General features: G+C 38.1%; 1 protein-coding gene across 5 annotated transcripts in view; it reads left to right on the forward strand.

Annotated features, from left to right (window-relative positions):
- TGFBRAP1 (transforming growth factor beta receptor associated protein 1) overlaps positions 1-26,322 on the forward strand; it is a 38,598-nt gene that overhangs the window by 2,618 nt on the left and 9,658 nt on the right. For 4 of the 5 annotated variants that reach the window (XM_080377410.1, XM_080377406.1, XM_080377407.1 and 1 more), the window contains exons 2-8: positions 726-1,427; positions 9,593-9,787; positions 10,831-10,985; positions 16,790-16,872; positions 23,007-23,348; positions 24,691-24,748; positions 25,531-25,674. In XM_080377410.1, coding sequence (XP_080233536.1) covers positions 743-1,427; positions 9,593-9,787; positions 10,831-10,985; positions 16,790-16,872; positions 23,007-23,348; positions 24,691-24,748; positions 25,531-25,674 — 1,662 coding nt within the window. In that variant the 5' untranslated portion in view covers positions 726-742. The remainder of the gene's footprint in view (positions 1-725; positions 1,428-9,592; positions 9,788-10,830; positions 10,986-16,789; positions 16,873-23,006; positions 23,349-24,690; positions 24,749-25,530; positions 25,675-26,322) is intronic. The other variant, XM_080377409.1, reaches the window with a different exon arrangement.

Below are 26,322 nucleotides of genomic sequence, written 5' to 3' on the forward strand. Positions count from 1 at the left end.
CTGATACAAAGAATGTGTAAGTAGCACTGAATAAAACAGACACTGCAAATATTAAAAAAAAACCAAACACCAACAGCCCAACAACAACCACAATCCAACAGCTTTTATTATGAGTTGGACGATAGCTTGAATAATTATTGAAGTGGCTTGGAAGTTACAGATTTCTGATTGCTGGAGAATAAGGAATGTAAATTATGTGTTAAACTGGAATATACCTATCATATTTCACTGAGACTATGTATCAATAGGCCTAAATTGAGTTTAAAGCAACATGAAATGTGAACTTGTAGCACTAAATTAAATGTGACTTCTCTAATCTGAGAACTAAAGTTCGTATATTTTCATGTACAGGTGATAGAAAGCTGTACATGTGCATGACAGGTTTATAAATCACTAAGTGCTGGCAGGAAACACTTGTAGTGCCAGAGTGTCTGAGAGCACCAATAATATGCTGGTTACATGTGGAGAAAGCATCACTTCAAAATAGCTGGGTGCTGTTGTGAATCTGTTTCGGAATAGACTTGACACGGAAGCATACGGTTCATTTCTGCAGTTACTAATGTGTTCATTCTGGCTTGTGTGATCAGATTGGAAATAGAGTATAAACTATTAAAAAGTACACCAATGAAGGTTTTGTATTGGTGAATGTTAAATTGCTGCCTCTGCTATTTGATTATTTGTATGGAGATAAAAGTGGTTTGTTTGTTTTTTTCCTCTTTAATCAGATCACCCAGAAGACACAATGAGTGTTAAAGCTTTCAAGCTTGTTTCTGCTGTTGAGCGGGAGATGTTAATGGGAGAGAAAAATTACATCAACATCGAATGCATTGAGTGTTGTGGAAAGAACCTCTATATTGGAACCAATGACTGCTTTATCTATCACTTTCTTTTGGATGAAAAGATATCAACAGCTGGAAAAATAGCTTTTGCTGCTACAAAGCAACTGCATAAATACCTGGGCTTGAAGAAGCCTGTGAGTGAGTTGAAAGCAGCCTCCGCCCTCACCAGGCTTCTTGTGCTTTGCGACAACACGATAACACTAGTTAACATGATGAACTTGGAACCTGTCCCCAGTGGCGCTAGAATCAAAGGAGCTGTGACATTTGCATTAAATGAAAACCCTGTGAGTGGGGATCCTTTCTGTGTCGAAGTCTGCATTATCTCGGTCAAGCGGCGGACCATTCAAATGTTCATGGTGTTTGAAGACAGAGTCCAGATAGTGAAGGAAGTGTTTACTCCAGAGCAACCCTGTGCTGTGGCTGTAGATGGTTATTACTTATGTCTTGCACTTACTACACAGTATATCATTTTGAATTATAATACTGGCGTCTCGCAGGATCTGTTTCCTTATTGCAGTGATGAGAAACGGCCAATTGTGAAAAGGATAGGCAGACAAGAGTTTCTGTTGGCTGGCCCCGGAGGCCTAGGTGAGACTAAGGATTGTAAATTTTTTTGCAAGTTTTTTACCTTCTCTCTCAGTTTCTCCCAGTTTGCAAAGCAAAGATTAACAAATGAAGTGTTGTGCACAATAATGGTAATTTTCTTCACAGGACTATACTGGAACGTTGAGATAGAAAGGTAGATGGTAAATTTTTGGTAGTAAGTATTACTATAACTCCTACTTTTTTTAATGCACAAAAATGTCATTATTTGTAATTTAATCGTGTCTGTAGACAGCTTTGTTTCTGTATAGACAGCTAACAGTAGTATTGTAGCCCAGAGTGAAAAAATTGGTTGTTAGCAAGTAAACTTCAGAGGCTGATAGCCTCTCTGTAGTGACCAGCCGGACTAGATTTGAGGAGCCCCATGCTGCTGTAATATTGTCAAATTAGCATAGGCCACTTAATTTTTTTCCTCAGTTGCTATTCAGAGGACTTCATGCAAAGTCCGTTTTATGGATGGTAACAGGTTTACAAATAAGTGTGTTGTACTACAGTGCTAGTAGGAAATGTAAGTGGAAGTAAACACTATTACTGTATTCTAACTCCTGTAGAAGTAAACTGTCTCAGATGTAGATGTTATCAGATACTACCCAGGTTTTATGCTCCCATTTGCTTAATTTTTTAATAGTATTTTTCAGCTCTGTATTACAGAAAATGATAGATTAAGTACTGCAAAACCAAAATTAGACCACGTGAAATAACGCTCGTGTCTAATAGAATGATGATGATTGTATAGACTACTGCTGCTGTAGTCTGTCTAAATCAACAATATGCTGTGAGGTCAGTAATCTTGAGCTTTTTTTGGAAAAGCTGCAATAACCCAGAGTTGACAGACAACAGGCAGAATGCTTTCATGCTGTTTGCCATATGACTCTCGATTTAGACGATGCAGTGCATGTATCTTCCCTGACGCATTAGGAATAGCATGACACAAAAATCCCAACTATTTAGGTCCTTAATTCAGAGATCTGCATGGGTTTGGGCTTTTTAATATAAATTAAAAAAAAAAAAAGTCAGAGTGCATTGTTGTTTATATTTGGTTTGTCTTGTGACCAGAATGTGAGATGTACATCAACTCACCAGTTTTTCTTGAAAGTACAGCATCAGTTTATGAAATCAAAGATGTTCTAAGATGAACTTGCTTTTTTCAGGCATAGGGCTTTTGTAAGTCTTCTTGGTTGCCCACTTCCTGTTAAAACTCTTAGTTGGTTAAAATGTGGACGTTTATTTGTGGACATTAACCATTTTAGGAGTGCTATGAAAGTTAAAAATTGTGAATTGACTGTCCAAAATTATTCCCTTTTGACATGTTTCTAAGGAGATCCTATACTTGCTTCAATCTTTGTCTGGTCAAACCAGATTCTATTAAAGTGGTTCATTCCTTTTTTTAAGAAGAATAGTTATACTTTCAAAAGCATAATTGTATTTAGTCAAAAAGCAGAATTATATTTATTCTTTTTGCTTTTATCTGGTGTTCCGGAAGAGAGATGTACAGTAAGACCTTTACTCAAAAAATCCAGCGTCCTTGTTTAAGTAGATTGTTCTGGAGTTAGAATATCAGGCATGTGGTATCTTAAGCAAATGCACTTCTGCAGCTCTAAACATGTTATAAACTTCCCTTTTCTTCATAATACAGGCGAAGTCGTATCTTGCGCTAGCTCAGAAACCTTAGAAGACTGCTTGCTATGGATTGTATAGTTCCTCCTTGTCTAATACAGCTTGTGGATTTTACTTTTTTTAATTATCTGTTCTCTATTCCCTCACCACTGTTCTTTTGACTAGTATTACCCATCTTGCTCTGCTTCCTTGGTAAAATTCTTCATGTTTTTAACACTTGTCTGAAGTTGTGAAGATGGTTGTGCACTGTTATAATACATAAGCATTGCGCATCTTGACATTTGAGGTAGGCCTCTGCTGTAAGATGAACAGACTTGAAAAGGCTTAGTGTAAATATTCTAATTTTGGTTTGCTTTTGTACATCTTACTGGTTAAGGCACGTTCATTTGGCACTTGTTAGAGCACCTGTGCCAAGTTCAGCCTTTTTTACTGAGGTGGATGTATTCTGCATTAATGTATTTGGCTTAATAGCACTTGAAGTGACATTTATTTAGGTTAACTTGCTTTTGAATTAAGACTGGAATTCAGAATGGCAGAAAGCAACTACTTAAAACAGTAATCATGAAGTAAAACATCTTTGAGTTTCTTTGGATATGCAACCTTTTTTGTTACCCAGACTCTTCGCATTTAAAACTGACTGTAAGAACTGCTCATAGTTGATCCATAGGCTTATCCATTCAATACTTTGTCGGCTCTAATTGCAGTTAGTATATAGCTTATTCTTTCAAAAGAGAGGAGGAACTTTGGTTTTGATGCATCTGCATTTTGGCCAGTAAGTAGTTCATTCAGAATGGAAAATCAATTCTTTATGTATGAAACGATGCTTACCAAAATTTAGTTTTTCATTCCATAAAGCTCTTGTTGCATGTTTCCAATCAGATGTACTGCCATACAGAGGCTTTAAGCTTTTAAAATTGCAGCAAACAGTTCTTGCATATTGGCACAGGGCATGCTTCCTCGCACGAGCTGGGGCAACTGTCCCAAAACTGCCTGTAGGAGATGAGTGCTTGGTTGAAGATTTCTTTTGCCAAGTAAAGGAGATGCAGGAGGAGGTCAGCAGAGTGCATGGCATCAGAGGTGACAAAAAAGTTGAATTCTTTGCAGGACCCAGGACTGAACCCCCAGCTGTACTGAGGGAAGGGCAGGCTGAGTCTCTGCTTGTTCTGTGATGATGAAGGCTGGAAACTTGTGACTTCTCATAAAAGGAAGAACTCTCCTTCTCTGCCCACAGATTTGCATCTATAGAATATGTTCAGTGCTCACAGTAGCAGATGAGAAACAGGAAGCTCTTTCCAACAAATCATCTGAGCCTGTACAATGCAGTAGCACCAGCAGGGATTCACAAGTAATAGTAGTGGGAGACTCTCATGTTGGAGATGCAGGTTTACTTATCAGTCCTGCCAGTGATGAAGAACAGCTTGAGGAAGAGTGGGTGGATTGTGCAGGTCACCAACGGATTGCACAGCTTCTGGTGATGAGGGATTTGGCTTTTATAACTATGGATCCCTATTTAAGGAAGAGATGGGATTCACCAGGCCAAGTGAGGCAAAAGCATTTTTGCCAACAGGCTGACCAACCTGGTGAGGAAGATTGAAATGAGGAATGGTGATGATAGTCTGAGTTGGGAAACAGAGTGCAGGATGATGTGGATGAGAGACTTTGTATTCAACAAACAGCGCTGAAGAGGCCCTGCTTCAGGCCCATGGGCACAAAGCTGTTTATACAAAACAACATGATGCTGAAACCTTTCTCGCTTTTTCTGGGAAATTAGCACAGCAATGTGTTAACAGCAGAGATGAGAGGTTGCCCTTTACATGAGAGCAGTAGGAAGATATGGTGGTGTGCCATGGGACAAAGGAGGACGCAGCTGAGAGTTTATGGATTAGGGTTAGAGGGCAGATCAGATTAACGTGGGTTGTGACATGATGAGTGCCTGCTGCAGACCACCTTATCAGGAAGATGATGTAGGTAAAGCCCCCTCCAGATGACAGGAAGAAACCTGCATTTGCAGGCCCTGGTTCTTGGGGGGCACTTGAACCACTTCACTACCTGCTAGAGGGGCAACACAGCAGGGCGCAAGCAGTCCAGGAGATTTCTGGAGTGCAGTGATGGTAACTGAGGAGCTGATGAAGGGATGTGCTTTGTTGAACCTGGCTAGGAATGTGAAGGTCAGGCCAGCAGCCTTGCTGCAGTGTCTGTGAGATGGTGAAGTTCAGAATCCTGAGAGAAGGGAACAAGGCAAAAAGACACAAGCCTAATTTTCAGGACAGCAGACTTTTGTTCAGGGACCTGCTTAAAAGAATTCCACAGGATATGGGCCTGGAGAGAAGGGCTGTCTCTTCCAAATTCAGGAATGGCCCATGCCAATGAGCAGGAAAAGAAGCAGAGGTGGCAGGAAGCCTGCATTAATGAACAGGCAGCTCTTGACTAAACTGAAATATAAAAAGGAAGCAAGTGAAGAGAGAGCAGGACCAGGTGACCTCAGAGCAACATAGAGACACTGTCCAAGCATGTGGGGATAGGGTTAGGGAGGCCAGAGTCCATCTAGCATTGGTTCTGCTGAGCACCATGAAGGGTGACAAAAAAAGCTTCTACAAGCGTATCAGCAGCAAAGGAAGGCTAATGGATGCCCACTGCTGAATGGGGTTGGGGACCTGATGCTAAAGGGTATGCAAAAAGCCGAGGTGCTTAATACTGCCTTTACCTCAGTTGTTACTGGTATGATCTTCCTTCAGGAATCCTTAGCCCCTAGGACCGGTGAGAAAATTTGGAGCAACAAAAACCTGTCCTCAGTAGAGAAGGATCAGGTTATGGAACACTTAAATAGACTGGACAGACAAATCTGTGGGACTTGATGGGATGCACCATGGGAGGTCAGTTGCTACTTGTGTATTGCCGGGGGCCAATGTGAGGTCAGTAGTAACATCTTCATTAATACAGATGTTGGGGTAGAGTTCACCTTCAGCAAATTTGCAGATGTGGGAGGAGTGGTTAATACACTCGGGAATTGTGTGACCATTCAGAGGGACTTTGACAGGTTGGAGAAAACTGACAGGAATTTCATGAAGTTCAGTAAAGGGAAATGTGAAGTCCTGCACCTAGGGAGGGACAACCCCATGAACCAGTACAGGCTGGGAGCTGACCGACTGGAAAGGTACCTTTCCTGACCAGGGACCTTGGGGCTCTGAGGGGCAAGGTGACCATGAACCAACAGTGTGGCCTTGTGGCAAAGTTGTCCAACAGCCTATTGGGCTGCATTTAGTGGTGGACGTGGTAGTGCAAGGTTAACAGTTGAACTCAATGATCTTAAGGGTCTTTTCCAACCTAAATTACTCTATTAGGACAATTGCTACCAGCAGGTTGAGAAGAGAGGCATTTTTTCCACTCGGTCCTAGTGAGACCACGTTTGAGTGCTGGGTCCAGTTCTGGCCTCTCTGAAATCATATGGACGTACTGGAGTAGATCCACTGAAGGACCAGAAAGACAGGAGATAGGAAAAGGACCAGAAAAATAGGAGCACCTCATATGTGGGGAGGCTGAGAAAGCTGGGACTGTTTAGTCTGAAGAAGAAAATGTTTGCAGAGATCTTGCTAACATGTATGGGGGGTGGTAAAGAAGACAAAGTCAGATACTGCTCAGTGGTATTGTATCCAGGGGAAAGGATGAGAGGCAGTCAGTGCAAACTGAAATACAGGAAATTCTATGTAAACATAAGAAAACAAATTCCTTGTTGTGATGGTGGCCAAACCAGGAAACAAGTCTTGGAGAGGGTGTGGAGTCTGTTCTTAGAGGTACTCAAAACCTGACTGGGCAAGATCTCAAGCAACCTGTTACAGTTGACCCTTCTTTGAGCAGGGATGTCAGGCTGGACAGTCTCCAAAGTTTCCTTCCTGTTTCAACTATTCCATGACTTTAATGAATAAAAAAAATACAAATTTTAAATACCTAGTTTTAGTTTATTCATTTTGCTTTTCCAGAATAAACTTAGTGGTGCATGGTTTGAACAGTTTTATAGTGATTGGGTAGACTACAAACGGAGTTGGAGAACTGACTCTTGTCACTTAGAACAAGTGCAGAGGTACTAAGCAGAATGATTCACAGGTTATGCAGTGCCCCTTTTCATAGCCGACCACACTGCATAAAGCAGGGTAGTCAACAGAACCAGCATGATCCCTTCTTGTTTTCACTCACTTGTAGTAGTCTTCATGCTGTCAACTTCTGCGATAGCTGAAAGTTTTTGTATTCCTTTTTAGGCAAGTAATAACAATAAAGAATTTTTATTTCAATTTTTACAGGTATTTTCTCTAAGAAGCTTTTTGTTTTAAAATGAAATCTATAATCTGTTGCACAGAGTTGTGAGTAACCTGGTCTAAGTTGGTCCTGCTCTTAAGGGGTGGTGGGCTGGACTGAGTGTCCTTCAGAAACCCCTTCTGACTTAAATTATTCTTATGATTCTATAAATTTCTAGATCTCCTGAAGCTGAAAACTGTAGCTGCGTTCTGAGTAACCTGTAACCTCTGGATAGCATACATATTTTTAATACAGAATTGATTAATGGTTTCATCATCAGTTTCTTCAAACACATTCCTGTACTATAAAAAGGCCATGGTTTCTGATTGTAGTTGTCTTCTTTATTGTTATGTTTAGGTGAGAGCTGGATGAAGGCAGAAAATGTATCATTCTATCACAGAAGCACTAGCTGCTGAGGGCAGAGGGATGTAAAGAGACACTGACTTGGAAAAGTACTATGCACTGCTCAGCATACCCTTTCACTACCGTAAAGGATTTTTTTTTAAATTACCTAAAAGGAGCTCTGTCATTTAAAAAAAAAAAAAATTAAAATCAGGGGGTTTTATTTTTCTGAGACTGTCAGAGAAATAGAAAATTCTAAGAATGAATATCTCAAATATTATCCCTGCGTTTACTACTGCTTAGTATGTATTTAACTCAAGTTTTCTCACACTTTTTGACATGGGTTTATAGCACAGAGTAACAACTGGAAGGCATTAAAAATGGATAGTGCAGCCTGCCTGGCATAAAATTCCACTTCTAATCCCTAAGAATATCAAGATCTATAGAGTAAAATGGGAATTACATATAACGGCCAAAAAAAGTATTTTCTGTGAGGTGCTCTGATTGAAAAGCTGATCATTATAGTGAAAAAGCAAGTAATGTTACTTGCCAAGTCAGATGTTGAAGTTTTAATTATGTATTGCACCCTTAGTCAAGGGAAAGGGCTGATCATTTCAAAGCTGCTATAAAGGATCCAGAAGCTTAGTCTCTACATTGTAATTCTGTAGAAACCTACAACCCTCAGGGTTTTTTTTCCTTTTTTTTTTTTTTTTTAATTCCAACATGGTTTTCATAATCAGCTACCCTTGCCTCATTATCCTCTGTTTGGAAGAGATTTTGTAAATTGAATAACATAATCTTTTAATCTCCTCTGTCCTTTAGAGCTCAGACTTACTCTGCCAGCTGTCAAGTAGCTCATTCCTGCTGAAGAACAGTTTTCATGGGCATGTCTTTTTAATGGCCTGAGAGTACTGTTTTTAAGGGGTATGCATTCATATTTAGAACAGAAGTTTGTAACGTGCTTCAGTATGGCTCAGCTGGCAAAGGTTTACTGAACTAGGCCTGAAAACTTTGACTGGAGTTTTTCTTCAATTAATGTCTTGGGAAGAGCTGGGGAATACCAAGTAGCGTAAATAGAACCAGCGACGTGGTCCAAAAGCAAGTCAAACCTTGACTTGAAAGCTAGAAAGCTTTGAGCTAGAAAGGAGGAGGGCAGGATAGACAGGAGGAAAGATAGCGGCAATGAAAACCACAAATTAACTGAAGATTTCATATGGTTATTTTGAAGACAGCATAGGAGGTTATCATTGGGATATTAAAAAATCTTTAGTCTGTGCTTGGCTTTTGGGAAGATGTGCTTTGTATGCAACTTCTGCATTTTCTTTCAAATTATTGAAAACACAGATACCTCACAGGAAGTGAATCATCCCAAAGAGCTGGACCCTTGTTCTGTGAAAACTTTGCTGTAGCAAAAGTGAAGTAGTAAATTATTCTGTCAACTAAAATGCTTGTTAGACATTTGACACTACAAGGAACAAATATGTTTGTACTGCCAGATAGGTCAGGCACTGCAGATCTGTGGCTCCTACTAAGGCTGTATTGTTTGAAAACTGGGTCTCAGTAAATATTAGTGTGTTGAAATTAATTCAAACTACATGGCATAATTCTTACTAAAAAAAAATCTGAAACTTACTAAACTTGAATAATTCTGGCTAGTTTCAGTATTCTTGTTTCAGTTTTTGGTGTCACCTGTTTTTGTGGTAAAGGAGAAGGAAAAAAAAAATTCAACCAACAGGCCTGTAAGGTCAAAGGAGGTGTGATGTGCTGTTGTCATGCCACCTGATACTGCATCTGTTCATCTGAGACTTTTTATTTCTGCACCTTGGTACCCATGCTTCATGTTGGGAAAACAACAGTCTTCAACTAGCACAAGCCTCAGGCTTTGTTTTTTCCTTTTGTAGGCATGTTTGCAACTGTAGATGGCATTTCACAGCGTGCCCCTGTGCACTGGTCAGAGAACGTGATTGGAGCAGCTTTGTGCTTTCCTTACGTGGTTGCTCTTGATGATGAATTCATTACGGTGCACAGCATGCTGGACCAGCAGCAAAAGCAAACCCTGCCTTTTAAAGAAGGTCACATTCTACAGGACTTCGAAGGTATTAAAAAGGGCACTTTTTTGCATCAGTAATTCTGGAACAGCCACTGCTGTGGGCACAGTCACTTCAGTTTGTTTTTTAAACAGAGTATCTATCAAGCACATCAACTGTTGAAACTTTTGTTGCAAATGCTTTCCTGATTAGATATCTGCCAATTATGATAGGAAAACTGTAGTAATCCAAAATTCCACAAAATGTAATTCCACATCCAAAATTCTAACAGAGTGTGTGTTCATTAAATATGCTTTAATTGTCAACTTAATTGTTGGTAGGAGTCTGTGGGGTTAGAGGTTTTTCTTGTAACTTGATTATTCCTTTCAAAGGAGCAGTATTATGCTATGAGTCAGTAACTGTGAGCTAGAGGTATTTCTCTGTTGCTCTCCTGACAGAATTCTAACATTTTAAAAATTGTTATTTTGTATTTCTTTCTGAAATATCTGTGTGAGAGGTTTCAAATGGAATATTTCATAAAAATTATTAAACAAAAAGTACAAAAAATTCTTTTGACCTGTTTTTCAATTAAGAATTCTGAAATATCAAATACATTGTGTTGCTATTTTTTTCCAGGAGACCTACAAACTGTAGCACTATGAACTTTGTGTTCAGTTTTTTGTTGTTCAGTACGATATGAACAACAAGAAATGTGCATTGCTTGCTGCCTTTGATGTACAGCTTACAATTTTCTGATGTAAGCATGTGGAAATATCTGGTAGTTAAAAGTCCCTATTCTGTGGAGTGTGGGCAATAGTTTCAGTGGTGGCTTTTACAGCTTAGCTCATCATGAGAGACTATAGCCAGTTTCGTTTACTCAGAGAGGGATAAAGTCTGCTGTAAATAAATGTTTACCATTATCTCTGTATTTCTGAGGTGCAATTTACAAGTGAACTACACTAGCTAGTAAATATGGTAACAACAAATACGATTTTTTTATTTTATCACTGTTCAGGTTCTTGTATCTTAAATAGTAAGTCTTAAAGCTTATTTCTGAAATGTGTTTTTTCTGTAGAAAATATAAACTGAATGTGTCTGTCTGCTCTACCCAGGAAAGGTGATTGTTGCTACTAACAAGGGTGTGTATATCTTGGTGCCGCTACCTTTGGAAAAACAGATTCAGGATCTTCTAGCTAGCCACAGAGTGGAAGAAGCCCTTGTTCTAGCAAAAGGAGCTCGAAGGAATATTCCAAAAGAGAAATTTCAGGTCTGTCCTTCCTTTAATTTTCATGAAAATATAAATTTCACAGTGGGGCCATGTGTACCAAGAGAGGGTGGAGAAGGAATTTACATTGAAGAGAAATCAAATACCTTTTATGGTTTCAGCCTGAGGAAATAGATGTGCTGCTGAATTGGCTTGTGCTTGTAAAGGCTGTGATAATGCTGCTGTTCTGCTGGGGTTTTTGTGTTGTTTTTTTTCAAGTGTGTAACTTGGAAAAATTGAAAACAAAACTGATAAACTAATGATAGAAAATCTGCTGCAATGCATCCTTAGGACTAGATTCAGTTGTTATTTGCTATTGCTCTTTAAAAAAGTATACTTCATTTCAAATTGGAAATTTTAAGTTTTACTTTTTTATTGGCTATTCTCACCATGTCCTAAATGCCACAGTAGTACAACTTTGAAGTTAAGTGATGGGAAGTCTAAAGCAAATATGTCCTACTTCCAAACTCATACAAGTAGTTCTTGTACTAGTGTGTAATTGAATATTTAAGATTTTCATGTGGCAAAGTATCTTAGTAACTCTTTGATTTAGAGTATTTGTTAGAGAATTGTACTCATTTCCTTCTACCTCTGGTTTAAATTACAATATATATTTTCTGCTATTCCTATTTGTCATTTAGAGACTGAAACTTGGAAAAATAGCATGAAATCTACTCACCAAGAAGGTGAATGAATATTTGACTTAGTTTTTTTTCTTTTGTAAAGGCAAAATTTGATCTGTAACCTGCAGAAAATCTGGTTCATTTAATGTACTTTGGAGCATTTGGTGCCATCAAAATAGTATGTGTTGCATTACTTTCAGTTTGTTTAGGAAGATGTAAAGTTTGGAACATGACTGGAAATTACAGAATTGGAGTGGTCCAAAATGGTTCAGTCCAGCAGGATTTTTTTACTTTATATTAACTGCAAGATGTTTTAAATACCCTGCCATTTAAAATTTGGTCAAGGCCCTTGAAAAGCAGTCATTAAATTAAATTATATTTGTATGAGTTTTCATTGTGATCATTAACTCCTCTGTTGAATGAACAGCTGGGAGGCTGCTAGAAGTAAAAAACTTGGTGAGAAAACTGTTTCCATCCTTTTGCTAAGGTACAACTATCTGGAAGTACTTGCAGCTGAAAAGTATTCAGGCAAATACATAGTTCAGTTTCCAGCATGTTTTGCTTTGCATCTTTGTTTCCAACTTTCCCTTTGCAATCTGTTTAAAGAAACAAACTAAAATCTTGCTGTGAGGACAGGTTGCATGATCTAATTAGTTTCTTCTATGTATGATGACCTCTAATTCTTCAATTATTTCTTTCCAGTTTATGTAGATTTACTGTGAGGATGTCTTTGTGTTTTGCCACAGAATGAACTGTAATTCATTATCTAAAAGACAATATGTAGAATCTCATTCCTCCTAATTTTTCTTGCAGTTAGGATTTTTCTGTGTCTAGGATAAGTTACTTTCTGTTCACATGTATCATATGTGCATGATGTCTGTCTTCCTGAAGTTACTGTTACCAAGATTATTGTAAATTCTTGCTACCTTAATGTACTTCTAAGGGTGTTCAGATACTTTTGAGTCGGTGCTACAGCTGAAAAACAGGAAACAGTACTTGCAAGCAGAATAGCCTGTTCTAGTTCTGGGCTGTATTTGCAAACTGATATTAACCAGCTTAAATTGGAGGCTCCTACTGTTTCATATTAAAATGACTCAACTTGGTTGAGTAGTTGTTAGTCCAATTTTTCAGAGCTTATCTGTAGTTGGAAACTGACCATGTTGAGCTTGCTTTCTAATGTGCCTCTGACACTTAATGCTGTCGTTACAGGTTTGTTACAAGCACATCAGAATTTTTTTTACTGTAGTCTTGCTGATAGAGTTCAACCAAATCACATGCTTTACATATGTCTTTTGCAGCATTTTTTTGGCATATTTTAACTGATCATAGTCACTTGTTTCTAAATCCTGTCTAAGAGAGATCTTCAGGTAATAGTTATTAGGCAGATAAATAACAGGTATCTTCTAACAGATATCTTAAGATATCTATTTTCAAGCTTTACTGATTCTTGAGTAGCTGACACTTTGAAGGCCTTATTTTGCCATTTTATATGAGCAGTAGGGAGGAATGTGTAGGTTTGGCATTAAGACACTTTATCCAGCCACTATAATTTATACATACAGAAGAGTGATAGTAATTGCCTGGTACACGTGGTATAGTGCCCCCTTTTCCACACACTGCTTTAATTCCTGCAGTTTGCAATGGCTGTTGCCATCTTATGTGTGACTTGAACTCAGTCATGGCATTGTAGGATAGCTCTTGACAACGTCAGGTTTTTTCCTACAGTTCAATACTTCGTTGTCATTGCATGCATACACAGGTGCGTGCTCTCTCTCTTTATATCAACAGTATTATATCAGCATAAATATATATGTGTGTGTGTGTGCTGGTAATGCAGAATGATAGTGGGATTGAAACAGTAAAGTACTATACTCCCAGAATTATTTGTACAGCCAATATTTAGTTATTGGAAAGAAGTAGGTCATGGATTAGTTGTTTTAACCTGTGGGCCCTGCAGGTGGCAAATTTCTCTCTGCTGTATTAGATGAAAATTCTTTTCTCTTTGAGCATCAAGACTTACTAGTAAGGTAAAAAACTAGCTAGGTAAAAAACACTAAGCTGAAGTATTGCAAGGAGATGGCTTTGCTGGATATCACTTTTGGTAGAAGAATACAAAGGCCTTTCTACCATGCTACCATGAAATGACTGAATACTACTTATTAATTTTTCAGGACAACTGAAGTTTGCAGAAATCATGGTTGATGGTAGTGAAGACCTTGGTTAGATTGACACACATCTTGCATAGGTATCTCTTTTTTTCTTTTTTTTTTTTTTTTTTTTTCCCTTCCTTCTTGTTCTGTTTTAGTTTCAAAAAGCATACTAACTGCACCCAAACATGACTAGAAGTCGAAGTAACTTTCTAGAAAAAATCTTTTTGGCAATCTAGTTGGTAAATTTGACCATTTTAGAAAGGATTTTCCTAGCAGTTGGGGGAGCTAAGGCTTCACTGTAGCTATCACAGCATCAGCAGTTATCTTTCTGTTTCCTAGTGCTTTTTCAGATATGAATTAATACAATCTTATTTCATATTTTTTTAGCTAGTTTTTTAATGTGAATTCAGTCAACAACATAGAATTTCCCTAAAGCACTTCAGGTCCTATGGTGGCCCTTCAAAAATGATAGGAGAATAAACAGGATATTGAATGTTGATTGGGTGTAACTTAGTACCTTTTTAAAAGAAGCATATTGCAGTATTCTGGCAAACGGGTCTGGAAGAACTCAAGATGTTTTTTCTATCATAACCATATACAGTTTAATTTTTTTTGGCATATAGGTCTAGCTGCTTTTTAAAAGCCTCTGGGAAGGAGAAGACTGAATTTTCCACAGCAACTCCACTCTGTTGCTTCCATAAACTTTACCACAGGACATCTTAATATCTGGTGTTTCTCTTGCCTAAAAATCAGCTTGGATACTCCCTGTCCCATCACTGCATTATTAAAAGTTGGGAAGTCTATCTGTAGATATTCTACATAGTTTTTGTTGTGTGACTTTAAGGGACAAGTGAAGATATGTCAACATTTAAATGAAAGTGAATACCACTTAATCAGTTCAAATTTAAAACTGATTCCTTGGGCCTATACCTCTTACTGTCAACAAGCTCTTTTCAACTTCTGGTTGAAAAGATTGCCGTACAGACTAAGCTCTACAATTAAAGCAGTATTTTCAGTGTCTTGGATGAATTCAAACTTAATTCCAATCTCCAAATTCACTAAACATTAGTAATATTAATATATAATTATATATTATATAAATATATATTTATAAAATATATAACAATAATCATAAAGATAGTAAATATTAGTGATTGCTCCATTGCAAAGATTGAAAACAGACTTAAAAAAAAACACAAAACCCAAACCAGCCACCTACTTTTGATACTAGTTAGCAGGTCGAGAAAAGTCTTCTACTTCAACCCTCAGTGGAAAGCCTGAGGCCAGATTTTGAGGTTTTTCTGGCCCTGCAAAATGCAGATAGTTGCAGATGAAGTCCTTTACCAGCATCTTTGAGAATGTGACGGGTTGGGTATTCATCAGTTCAGATTACCGTTTATTGATATAGTAACACAGTTGTAAATACAAAATATTTTGGATATTTTATGACTTGATGATCTCGGGTAGTTTTACTTTATTACTGTAATTAAATTGCCTTTTAGCTTTACTTAGGTATATTTTGAATTAGTAGACTTGGATGTAAAGCATAGTAACATTAATTAATATAAAGATGTCATGAAGTATTGTTTGTTTATTTTTATTTTGTTACATTTGTCTGAAAAGGGGTGCCAGGTAGCATTTCCCTCTGCTTCCCTTTCTGTCCCCCACACTGGGGATACATGAAAAGTCCCACAACCTTTCAAATCAATAGGTTTTAATGGCTTGCTAATGATCAAGACTAAGTATTTCCTTAAGGTACTATTAGTAAAGCATGCACAGACTAAATGGATTTAAGCAGGCTTTTCTCTTAGTAAGTCTACAATCTTTATCAAGATGAAAAATCATGAATTAGAGTATCAGTCTCTACCCTATTTGAGGCCTGACACTTTAGCAATTCCTGCTTGGACTATGTTGCGAACGATTGCAGTTTCTCTGGGTGTTTTCATTGAAAATAGGAGTCTGTTATTGATAACAGCATTCATGTACACTGATAAACATTAGAAAGCTGTATATTCATGAGAAAGTTGAAGGGAAAACGTGAGGGTGTGTGGATGTAGCTAGGCGTATTTGCAAAATCCCGGTGTTATCACAAAGGGTGGATGCTTTGCAGGGCACAGTTTAGGTTCCTTGGTTTTAGTAATTCTCTTTTGCTGTTGGAAATATTCTGAGCACAAGTTTCTTTTAATCTCATGGTAACTAATTGACTCTTCAGATCAAATAAGTACCTAGCGTTTAACGTAGTTTTGTGTTGTTCTTCTAGTGAACTTCTTGTTAACTGTTTTCTGTCTAGGCTTGACCTTAACACTAAAACTTCATAATACATAGCTTTTCATATGGTTCACTTGTGCTCCTCTTTTTAACTGTATTTTTATGTATATTGCATAGTGTGCTGCATGTTGGATAATTTGAACTGTTTTGGAAGTACTCTTACTTGTAAAAAAAACAAACCAAAACAAAAACCCCACACTGGCAGAAAGTCAGAAATATGGTCGTGAGCGGGGGATGAAACTATAAGAATCACCAGCAAGGTTGCTGCAGAAGTGGGATGAGGTGGGGAGAAGATTGGCTGTGTGTGGTCCAGTGGGACCACTCTTGATTTAAATCTTTTTTTTTTTTTTTTTTTTTTTAATGCCTGCTGAATCATGGGGAATGTCAAAGATAACCTTTTGGTTTTGTATTTGGAAATACCACAGGCAAAAATTTCAGGCTGTCAGACTGTCAGATAAGTCATTATTTGAATAAGAAAACTTAAACTTGCTGTTCGTTGACTTTGGTTTTAGTAAGCATTCGTGAAGTTTTGTGTTCACATACTTCTGTGTAAGAAACTGAGTCCAGGCAGCATATTTGGTATATTCAAGTACATACAATTCAAAATGTAGAGGATGAAGGCTTATTTTGCATGTAATTTGACAGGTCTGGTTGAAGATCATATGTTCAGGTTTTTTGGCAGGTAGTTAATGCAGTAGTGACTAGCACTGTGTAAATAAATTCTTACAAACATAATAAACCTTTTTCCCCCCCTTCTCTTTCATAGGTAATGTACAAACGAATCCTGCAGCAAGCAGGTTTTATACAGTTTGCACAGCTTCAGTTCCTTGAAGCAAAAGAACTCTTCAGGTAATTGTGTGACAAGAAATTTATTTATTTATCCTCTTTAAATAAGGAGTTAGTCTTCTGCAGTTTTAAAGACTTAGTCGCTTCAATGTTTTTTGATGCAGATGTGAGTTCACTGTTATAGTTTTGGGGCGGGGGGGGATAAGAACAGAGTAACATTGAAAGAACTTTAATACTGAAGAGTTAATGCAACTGATTTTTTTTGGTATGCCAACATCCAGTAGCATTAAGGCTGTAATCCTATAGTTTGAGTGTTGTATGTGTGGAGACTTTTTTTTACTTTATGCCCATGAAGGTCAAGGCTTTATTATTGAGCCTGTGCTGTGATTTACAATAAGAACATTGCCTGGTTCCTTTTTTTTTTTTCTTCTTAAGAAGAAAAAACTTTTTGACAAAAAGTTACAATTTAAATATTATTGATACATTGCACTAATTTTTTTTGAGGATGCTGATACTGTTTTAACACTTGTTCTGCTAGGCTTTTGCCAGGGGACAGTTTATTTGTTCTTGAAATCTGTACTAACCTTCCCGATTTAGCTGTTTCAGCAGTCACTTCTTTACAAATTGACCTTGGTACTCCACTTTCATTAAAAAAATGCTGCTCGTTATTTTACCTGATCATTCATTTCTGCTAGCCATGCCTCATTTTGTGATGGGGCACTGTCCAGAGTTAGTGTAATCCATGCTGACCACATAACATAACTCTCCTTCTTAATCTGGTGAAATTCTCTTTAAATCAGTTTAGAGTCTGTGGATAGGAATAAGGTTAGACATTTTGCTATATATTGTGTGTACAGTATAAGAAAAAAGTTGTCCTTGGGTTTATGGAAGCGTGTCAAGGCAAGTAAAGCTTTGGGGTGGGGAGTGTTACTGTTGAGGAAGGACTTTGCCGTTTTGTCTCCTGCTCACCGGGATAATGGCAGACATGGGGCTTGAATGGGTAGTGTACACTGAGTGAAGATTAGAGAATGACAGGAAAGGCTTGGACAGCATTTAGTGGCAACTTGTTTTGGCCACAACCACTTTCTATATTGCATTAGAATTTTAGGCATTAATGAGCAACTTGCAATCTTCTTCCTCCCTGAAATCTTCCAAACTCTAGAACTGAATTGCTGCTGTGTTTTGTATCTGAAGTAGAAGTACAAGCTGTACATGGTTAGGAATCTTTAAGATATTCCCACAAAGCCGTTAGGTGTGGCTTTCCAATGGACTTTATTCATTATTTTTTTTTTCAGTTTGTCCAGCTTTGGTAAAATAGCTTGTTGAGGTTGTACTGGCTATAACGTTTTCATTGTCTAGGTGTGGTTAGGTAGCCAGACTTGCATAGCTCTGCAGCTGTTTTGATTATGGCTGACACTTCACCTTTATTTCTATCCCTTTAGTCCACCCTGCCTGGCAATAATTCCCTGTGGGATCTAGTCTGGGGGCCCCGCCTCACTGGTGGTGGCCCAAGGATCTTTTAAAAGCAGTGAAAAAGGGGAACTGTGTCCTGCGGTGAGTTCCAGCACGTTGTGGGGGAAGAAACCACGCTCAGTTATGCAGCCTCCATTCAACTAGCAGTCCATCTGATAAATGAGCTTTAATGATCAGGATTGTGGGAGCTCCTCTATAGAAAGCGAAACATGCTTCACAAAGGAAATGTGCTGTCCAGCCATGCATTTTGGAGCTGAGGTGGCATCCCAGATGTTGCCTTCCTCTATGAGCTGCAACTCCAAAGCAGAGCAAACTGTCCATGAATTGCTGAAGTCTGCTGGGGGAAGAAAGCAAAGATAAGTTTTCTGTGCTTTTCTTCTGGCCAGCCACAAGTAAGCTCTTCAGAGTATTTTGGTGACTCTGAAACAGTCCCTACGAAATGCAGGTTCCCTGATTTTTAGCCCTGGTGAACACACAGAGTTCAAGTAATACCTGATTATGCTCCAATAAACACTTAAACAATCTTGTTCATTTTAGACTACCGATGCTCAGAGGAAAAGTGGGAAAGATAATGGCAATCTATGCAAACACTTCCTCCCATCCCTGTGTATTGCTCTGCAGGTGTTTCAAGCTAGTGTTAGTCAGAAATAACTCAGTCTCATAACTTTCAGGCCCAAGCGAAGATTAATTTAGCAGTGAAGCTGAGTGGCAGCAGTACCTCCAAGAACTTGGTGTGACATGAACCTACTTTTGGCCAAATATGAAGTGAGATTGTCTTACTCCTCAGAAAATATCTGTCAGTTACAGGCTAGCAGGGGAAATTATTATATTGGACAAATGATCTGGTTTTCTTGATTCAGTTAGCCTCCTTGGGTAACCTTGTCAAGATACGATTATATCTTACACTTAACTTCATAGTTCTTAAATACTAAAACTTTTAAGAGGAATACTTTCCCGCTAAGTTCCTTTTGGTTATGCTGATACTTCTGAATACTGAAGAACACTGACAAAAAGGAAGGAAGTAGTAGTTTTATTGAAACTCAAATAGTTCAACAGAGGGAGGAGAACTTTCTTCAGCTGGATCTGTTAACCTAGCTGTCACAGTAGGGCTTCTTTGGTCTGACAAATTCTGTACAGCAATAACAGAATTGTGATTGCGTTATATAGTTGTGATTTCTGTGTGATGCTTTTGCTATTTCATATCGCTGTCATTAGAGGCTCGCATACAGTTAGACCAAATAGTGATGTTTAGCAGGCCATTTGCTGAATTCTAGATGTCTTGCTGAGACATTGGTAGCTTTCACAGTGAAACCATTTCTCTCCAGTGTGTTTGGTTACGTCCTTTCACTGGTTAGATATTGCTTACAATCTGGCATGTCAGATTCTGGAACTTGTCTAAACTTTGTTGTTCTCTAACAAATCAAAATGTTAACTCTTTTCATAGTGTTGTCTCACCTGGGAAAGGCTATATACAGACTTACAGCTAAAGTCTCTCCTACGCTGAAAAAGTTAAAAACTTGCTGGTACTTATACCTGGAGACATAAGAAGTAGGACTTAGTATGAGATTTGCATCTTAAATGTGCTTCAATATAAGCTTTGATTACAACCATGGGATCTAGGCAAAACAGCTAAATCATGTAGGCTGCTTTGACATCTCTGACATCCATCAATTTAAGGGTCTGAATTTAGACTTAAATTTCCTGAAAACTTGTAGATTCTGCCTGTTGCATTGTTTGTGTATGTGAAGCCCCAAAAGACCTAATGCAGAATTAATGTTAAGAGACAATTTCATTTTGATTGACAGCTTGACTTGTCTTAAGGGCCTGTTTTCTGATTTGTGATAAGTTGTTAGCTATATTTTGCTAAACCTGAGGTATTAGAAGGTGAAGACTCAAATGTTTGTTTTTCAAGAGAGATGACATTTTTTGTAGCTGCTCCTAAACTGTTTCCTCCAAATGTGGTGGAAGGAGCCACAAAACATCCACAGATCCCAGAAGCCGTAAGCCTTGAGATGAATGTTAACTATTCATGCAGGTGGGATCATTGTTACAGTGTTCGGTATTTTTCTGAAGGAGTTTATGCTGGATGATACTGTGCTTTTAAGGAGGCTGCTTGCTTGCTTATTACCATTGCCTGTGGGAAGAGCAAAGCTGTACAACATGAGCTTGAGTCAGACCTGCTGAGAAAACTACAGGTGATTCACAGCCCCAGGTTTGGGCTAGCCTGGGTTGGAAGTTGGCTTTGATTCTTCTTTTGGAAACAGATGGTCATTAAGGCCAAAATCTGTGAAGTTCAGAGTTGAAGCAGTTTACTACTTCCTTACCTAGGAAAAGTTGGATGGTAAGTTGAAAGGTTGTAGAAACTACTGTAGCAGTTGGAAGATGTTTTAAAACTTACTAAAATGGGCTTGTTAAACATGGCGGTTTTAACTTCTTCATCTGTCTCCACAGTCATAGTCTCCATCTCAAACTTAGGCCATGCCCAAATACTTGACAGCATGGTCAGCAAGGGAGCCAGTGTTTGTACTTGAATTTCTGCAGATTTATCAAGATGCCTTGCTTCTGCACTAATTTTGAGTAGCCTGTTAATGTTATTCAAGTTATGAGTTAGCTGTTGTTCTAAAGAAATCAGTGAAGAACACTGGAGAGGAAAAAATAATCTTGCATGTAATCTTTCTTTAAATGGGATTAACTTTCTAGTATAATACACCTTTGTAAAGTATTTTATCTCGTCATCCTCAGGTCTTAAACTTTCATGAGTAGTTGGACTAGCCAAAGCTGCAGTTAGATTACTGTAACAAATTCATACTGAAAGCCCAAATACTCGTGGAACCATTAGGTCACACCACTGACAGAATTTGCTGCTACTTGGTTATTCTGCCTCTTAAAAGAAGTCCTTGTCTATTTGTGAGTTTCACCATAATGTAATCTAAAGAATTTCAAAAACAAGTGTCAAGCCTGAAAAGAGGGATTAAAAGGAAATTTCAACTGCAGAAATCTGCGAAGTAGACATGAACACTTGACTCTTGGTTAGAGGCTGACTTTTCTAGCGTAGAGGTTTTAGGCAGTAGGAGGTCTGTATATGAATTGGAAAAACATGCTATTCAAACTGCTTTGCATGGGAAGGCTTCCCATGTTCAGATTTTTATCTGTTGTGGTCCTCTATTGTTCATGTTCCTGTTCCCATGCCTTGCAGTCTCTAGGTTCTAGGACAAGATACTCGCTGCTTTTAAATTTGTTGTTGCTGCTCTCTCCCAGAATTTCATTCTTCTGGTATGGTTTTTTGTAGCCAAAGGACAATACTTATTTAAAAAAAAAAAAAAAGTTCTAGATAGGTGTTGCCATAGTAATGCTTCCTGCTAGTTCATATTTCCTGGATGGTTTTGGAACTGGCAAGAAGTGAACAACTTAGGGCATGCCCCACTGCTTTAGTTACTTTACAGCAATAGGGAAGGAATGAGCCTGCTTGTGAGCATCTTTCACTCTTTATTGCCTACAGAAATCTGCTGTTCTATCTAATTCCATGGTTTCTTGTTTCTTTTTGGAATTCTTTCTAATCAAGATTGTGAAGAGAAAGTCTTTTTGAGGTTGCTGATCACTGAACAGATAAGAATTATTTTTTAGAAGTTTCATTTGCCACAAAATAGTAACTAACCAGGGTTTCTTTTAGAGAACTGTCAGTTTATTTTTATTTTTGTCAGCAACAGTATCCTGCGTTTCAGGGATGCTCATCTTTAAAGATGAATGCTACATAACGGCTTTGATGGTGAATTGAAATAGAAGTCCTTCTTCTAAAGCAAGGCCTGGGAAGAAGAATCATTCTAGCTGTGAAAACTAGGGAGTTTTTTGCTATGTATGAAAAAAATTCTTGTTTTATTCTTTTCTTACAACAAGCATTCTTCATATGCTTGAGGAATTTCCTCAATCTAGGATGAAAGAAAAATGTTTTGTGTAGTATATCTATGTTACAACTTGCTCCTGAATAAAGTATAGATGCCCTTCACGTGTAAAGTGGAAAAGTCACTCCATAATACCATACATAGATGTACACCCAAGACCTATGCCTGTACAATAGACTACTATTTATTTGTTAGATGGATGCATGATCAGTATCCATGGTTCCTTTTCAGAACCTCCTTAAGAAGTGAGCCGAAGGAGGAATGTGGTGCATTTCGGGGTTGGAGAAAATGTTCTCGTCATCCAACCACGTGTTCTGAAATCTTTAGTTTTCTACAGGAAGTTGCTCTTTTCTGCAGAATTACACTTGCACAGTCTTTGTGGCTTGCTTGAAAGGATTCCCACTCTCTGGGGGTTTTTTTGCCTCCATCAGAAGACTAGCTCCCATATTGTATGTATGACACCCAGGACAGTTCTGGGAACTGCAGTAAGGCTATTCAGCTGATTTTTGTATATGCCACAGAACAGATGTGGGATGTCAAAAGCAAATGGCTGGCCAGTCTCTGAATTCTTGATGTTTTCAGTGTCTAGAGGAAGAAAAAGAATGGTAAATAAGTATGGATGGAATTAGCAAAAAAATAAGTCCAAAAATTTGTTCTGAGTATATTTTCTCTGGCATAGAAGGCAATAACTTTCAGAAACTGACAACCTGTTGGTGTCCTGAATCAAAGCATATGTGAGCACACATTCCCAGTATGTTATTTTTTTGTGCCTATGTATACTTTTTCTTTCTTTTTGCCTCATCTAGTTTGACACTGTAATTGCAGAAGCGGCCAGCTTGATGTCCGGGAGCTGATCTCTCTCTACCCCTTCCTGTTGCCTACTTCCTCTTCATTTATACGGTCTCATCCCCCTCTGCATGAGTATGCGGATCTAAACCAGCTGACCCAAGGGGACCAGGAGAAGATGACAAAATGCAAACGATTCCTCATGAGTTACTTGAATGAAGTCCGTAGCACTGAGGTTGCAAACGGCTACAAGGAAGATATTGACACAGCTTTACTCAAACTATATGCGGAGGCAAATCATGAAAGCCTGCTGGATCTGCTAGTTTCGGAGAACTTCTGTCTTTTAACAGATAGTGCTGCCTGGCTGGAAAAACACAAAAAGTGAGTGGATTTTTTGAGTGTGACCAGAGGCAAAATTGTCTTAAATGCCATTGGCTTCTAGAGCAACGTGTTCATATCCTTGCAGTTTCTGTGTTTTCAGGTCCAAAAAACAGTTTGGTCTGACTTGTTGGCATTTAACAATGGTGAAAAGGTATTAATTGACAGTCTGAGGTAAAGGAAATGCATTCTGTCTTATGCTGGTATATACAGAGTTTTCCCTGAAAGTTTCTGTGTCCAACACACAAATAAAGGATTGGTACAAATTGGGGCGGGGGGGAGGAGAGGGACATGGAAAATGATTTGTTCATCCTTGTGACAACGTGACAGTTGAATGGATGCAGTAGTAGTACTCAGAATGAAAAGGTGCCTTAAAGCATGCACTACCTTAGGTAGAAGCTATTAACCAGCTAATGGCTTTAAAACTGTAGTTGCTTATTCGGGGAAAGGGATCTTACTTTTGAATTGCATACTTTCTGTGCTCCCACTGATTCACCAAAAGGAGGTTGCTTAAGGTGACTGCAAATTACTTCAGATTGGAAGTGCCAGCAGGTGGAGAATTGACTGTCATAAAGCAGGAAACACTAGATAGTAAATGTGTAAAACACAAACTCCAGTTGCCATCATCATCAAGTCTTTGATTTAATTTCTTTTAATCTTTAAACTGTGTGATGCAGTATAGCAACTACAGTAGTAAGGTAGAATCTTTTAATTGTGGTTAAATTTAGGGTAATTTCATTTATTTCAGTTGCATTGTTAAATTCTCTTGGTAACTATGGTTTGCATGGCAAACTTTTTGCAAATGTGAATAGTAGAACATTGTTCCATGAGAGCGGTCATCACAGAACTTTAGCTGTATTTTTGTTACAGTACACAAAAAGCCTCTGTAATGGCACTGTACAAAGCCCATCCTTGCCTGACTTGATTTCACGCTGCAGTAAAGAAAAAAAAAACCATTTCTAGTAGTAAAACAGAGTTTTAAATAAAAGCATCATAAAGATTAGATTTAATGATACCTGATTAACTGTTGGAGGAATATTTATTATTTGGAGCTGTGTGTTATGTCTGTATATAAAATTCAAAGAATGGCATAGGAATCATCTCTAATTTGACACATGCTTTGCTTAAGTTGGAGCTACAAACTGCCTTAGAGAAACAGACACATTTCTAGGACAGAACTTCTCTCCTTTTATTCTGAAAAAGAGCCTACAAACACTTGTTCAAGTGCAGACATGGCCGTGTACATATTGTGTAAGCAATTACTTATTATATTCTGTGCTACTCAAACCATAATAAAATTAGTAGGAAAGATCTAGTGATTTTAATATTTTCTCTTTTTATGCAGGTATTTTGCTCTTGGTCTCCTGTATCACTACAACGGTCAGGATACTGCAGCACTTCAGGTTAGAGTAAAGCTTTTAGTGTCGTCTGTAAACCATTCCAAAATACCAGTTTACCTCCAAGATGAAAATCCGAGATGCTAATTTGTTTGAAAAGTAGTGATGTGTGTATATGAGAAGCTTATGCTAAGACTTCCTGGAATAAATTAGTATGTGCTAGATGTGGAAAAACCTGAAGAGCTTACTGAAGATGACAGCTATTTAGATGCTTGCATGCTATTTTAAAGCAAAACTGTGTATACCGGAACAGGTGTTTGTCCTCTTTTAAAAGATGGACAGGAGGACTAAAATCAAGAGAGCACTTTAAAAGGTGTTTGAGGGACTTCAGGAACATATCCAGTGCCGATTAGTCTGTATATACACAGCAAAGCAGTATTGTAATCTGATGGCAGACACTGTCAGCAACTGAGAGCTTATTTCCTGATGTGATGATGGACAGTGAAAACTTTCTGTAAGATCTGTGGGTTTCAGCTGGGCTAGTGATCCCTTTGGGGACACTTTGGTGTACCTCTTCCCGAAGTATTCGGCCAATTACTCTCAGAATGAGAACTCACATGATACGGAGGTCTGAATTAATTGAATATGGCATGTGCAAGAGAAGCTCGAGAAGGCATAAATTTAGTGACCAGTGAGGTCCCTTGCAACTGCTGTTCTTAGGAGCTCTGTCTATTTCCACAAGTACCAATAGCTAATACTAAGTCTTCTAGTAGTGCACATAAATTTTGAGTTGGAAGAGCTAGAACATGTTTTAAGCACTTTCATCTGTGTGTGTGTTTTTGTTGCAGTTATGGGTGAAAATAGTTGATGGGGACATTCAAGATTCTACACGGTCAGATCTCTATGAATATATAGTAGACTTCCTTACATTCTGCTCAGACCAAGATCTTGTGTGGAAATACTCTGAATGGGTTTTACAAAAAAACGAAGAGGTTTGTGTTTGGGGTGCTTTTCACAGAACATCAGTATTTCCCTGCAGTGTTGTTTGGGTGTTCATTAACATTGTTCCATCTTGATAGTTAATTGGACTGTTTTTGCAGAACATTTAATGCCAGTTAAATAGTGATCAACAGAAGAAAACTTCCAGGTTTCTCAATTCTTTTAAATTCCTCTATTAACAAGTGCTCATGATGGCTGCCTCTCTTCTGAAAACAAGTTTAGATCATTCTGTACAATGAAAGATACAACATGTCTTCTGGTTTTCTTCATATTAAGCAAGATAATTTTCAGATCTTAAAAAAATTTTTAAAGTTCACCTAACAGGTTAACTGTTGCTGCTGTGTCTTTTTTAAAAGGATTCCATGGATGGGTGATAACTATGTACACTATGATGTGGAATACATTGCCTTCATTCAAGACAAAATCTCATTGCTACAAGAATTAACTTAATCCACCAAAACTTAAAAAATTATTTTGTAACATCCATTAGTATGGTGTTCTGTTAAACAGGATGCCCGACACTGTATCAGACAGTCTGTGCTGTTGGAACTTCTCACTGCCTAATTTGTATTAATTTAAAGCTCATTTGTTACATGCAATGACAGATTCCTAAACTTTTGGTTGGTCATTATAGAAGTCTA

Source organism: Falco punctatus (assembly GCF_963210335.1).
Source record: "Falco punctatus genome assembly, chromosome: 2".
NCBI lineage: Eukaryota > Metazoa > Chordata > Aves > Falconiformes > Falconidae > Falco > Falco punctatus.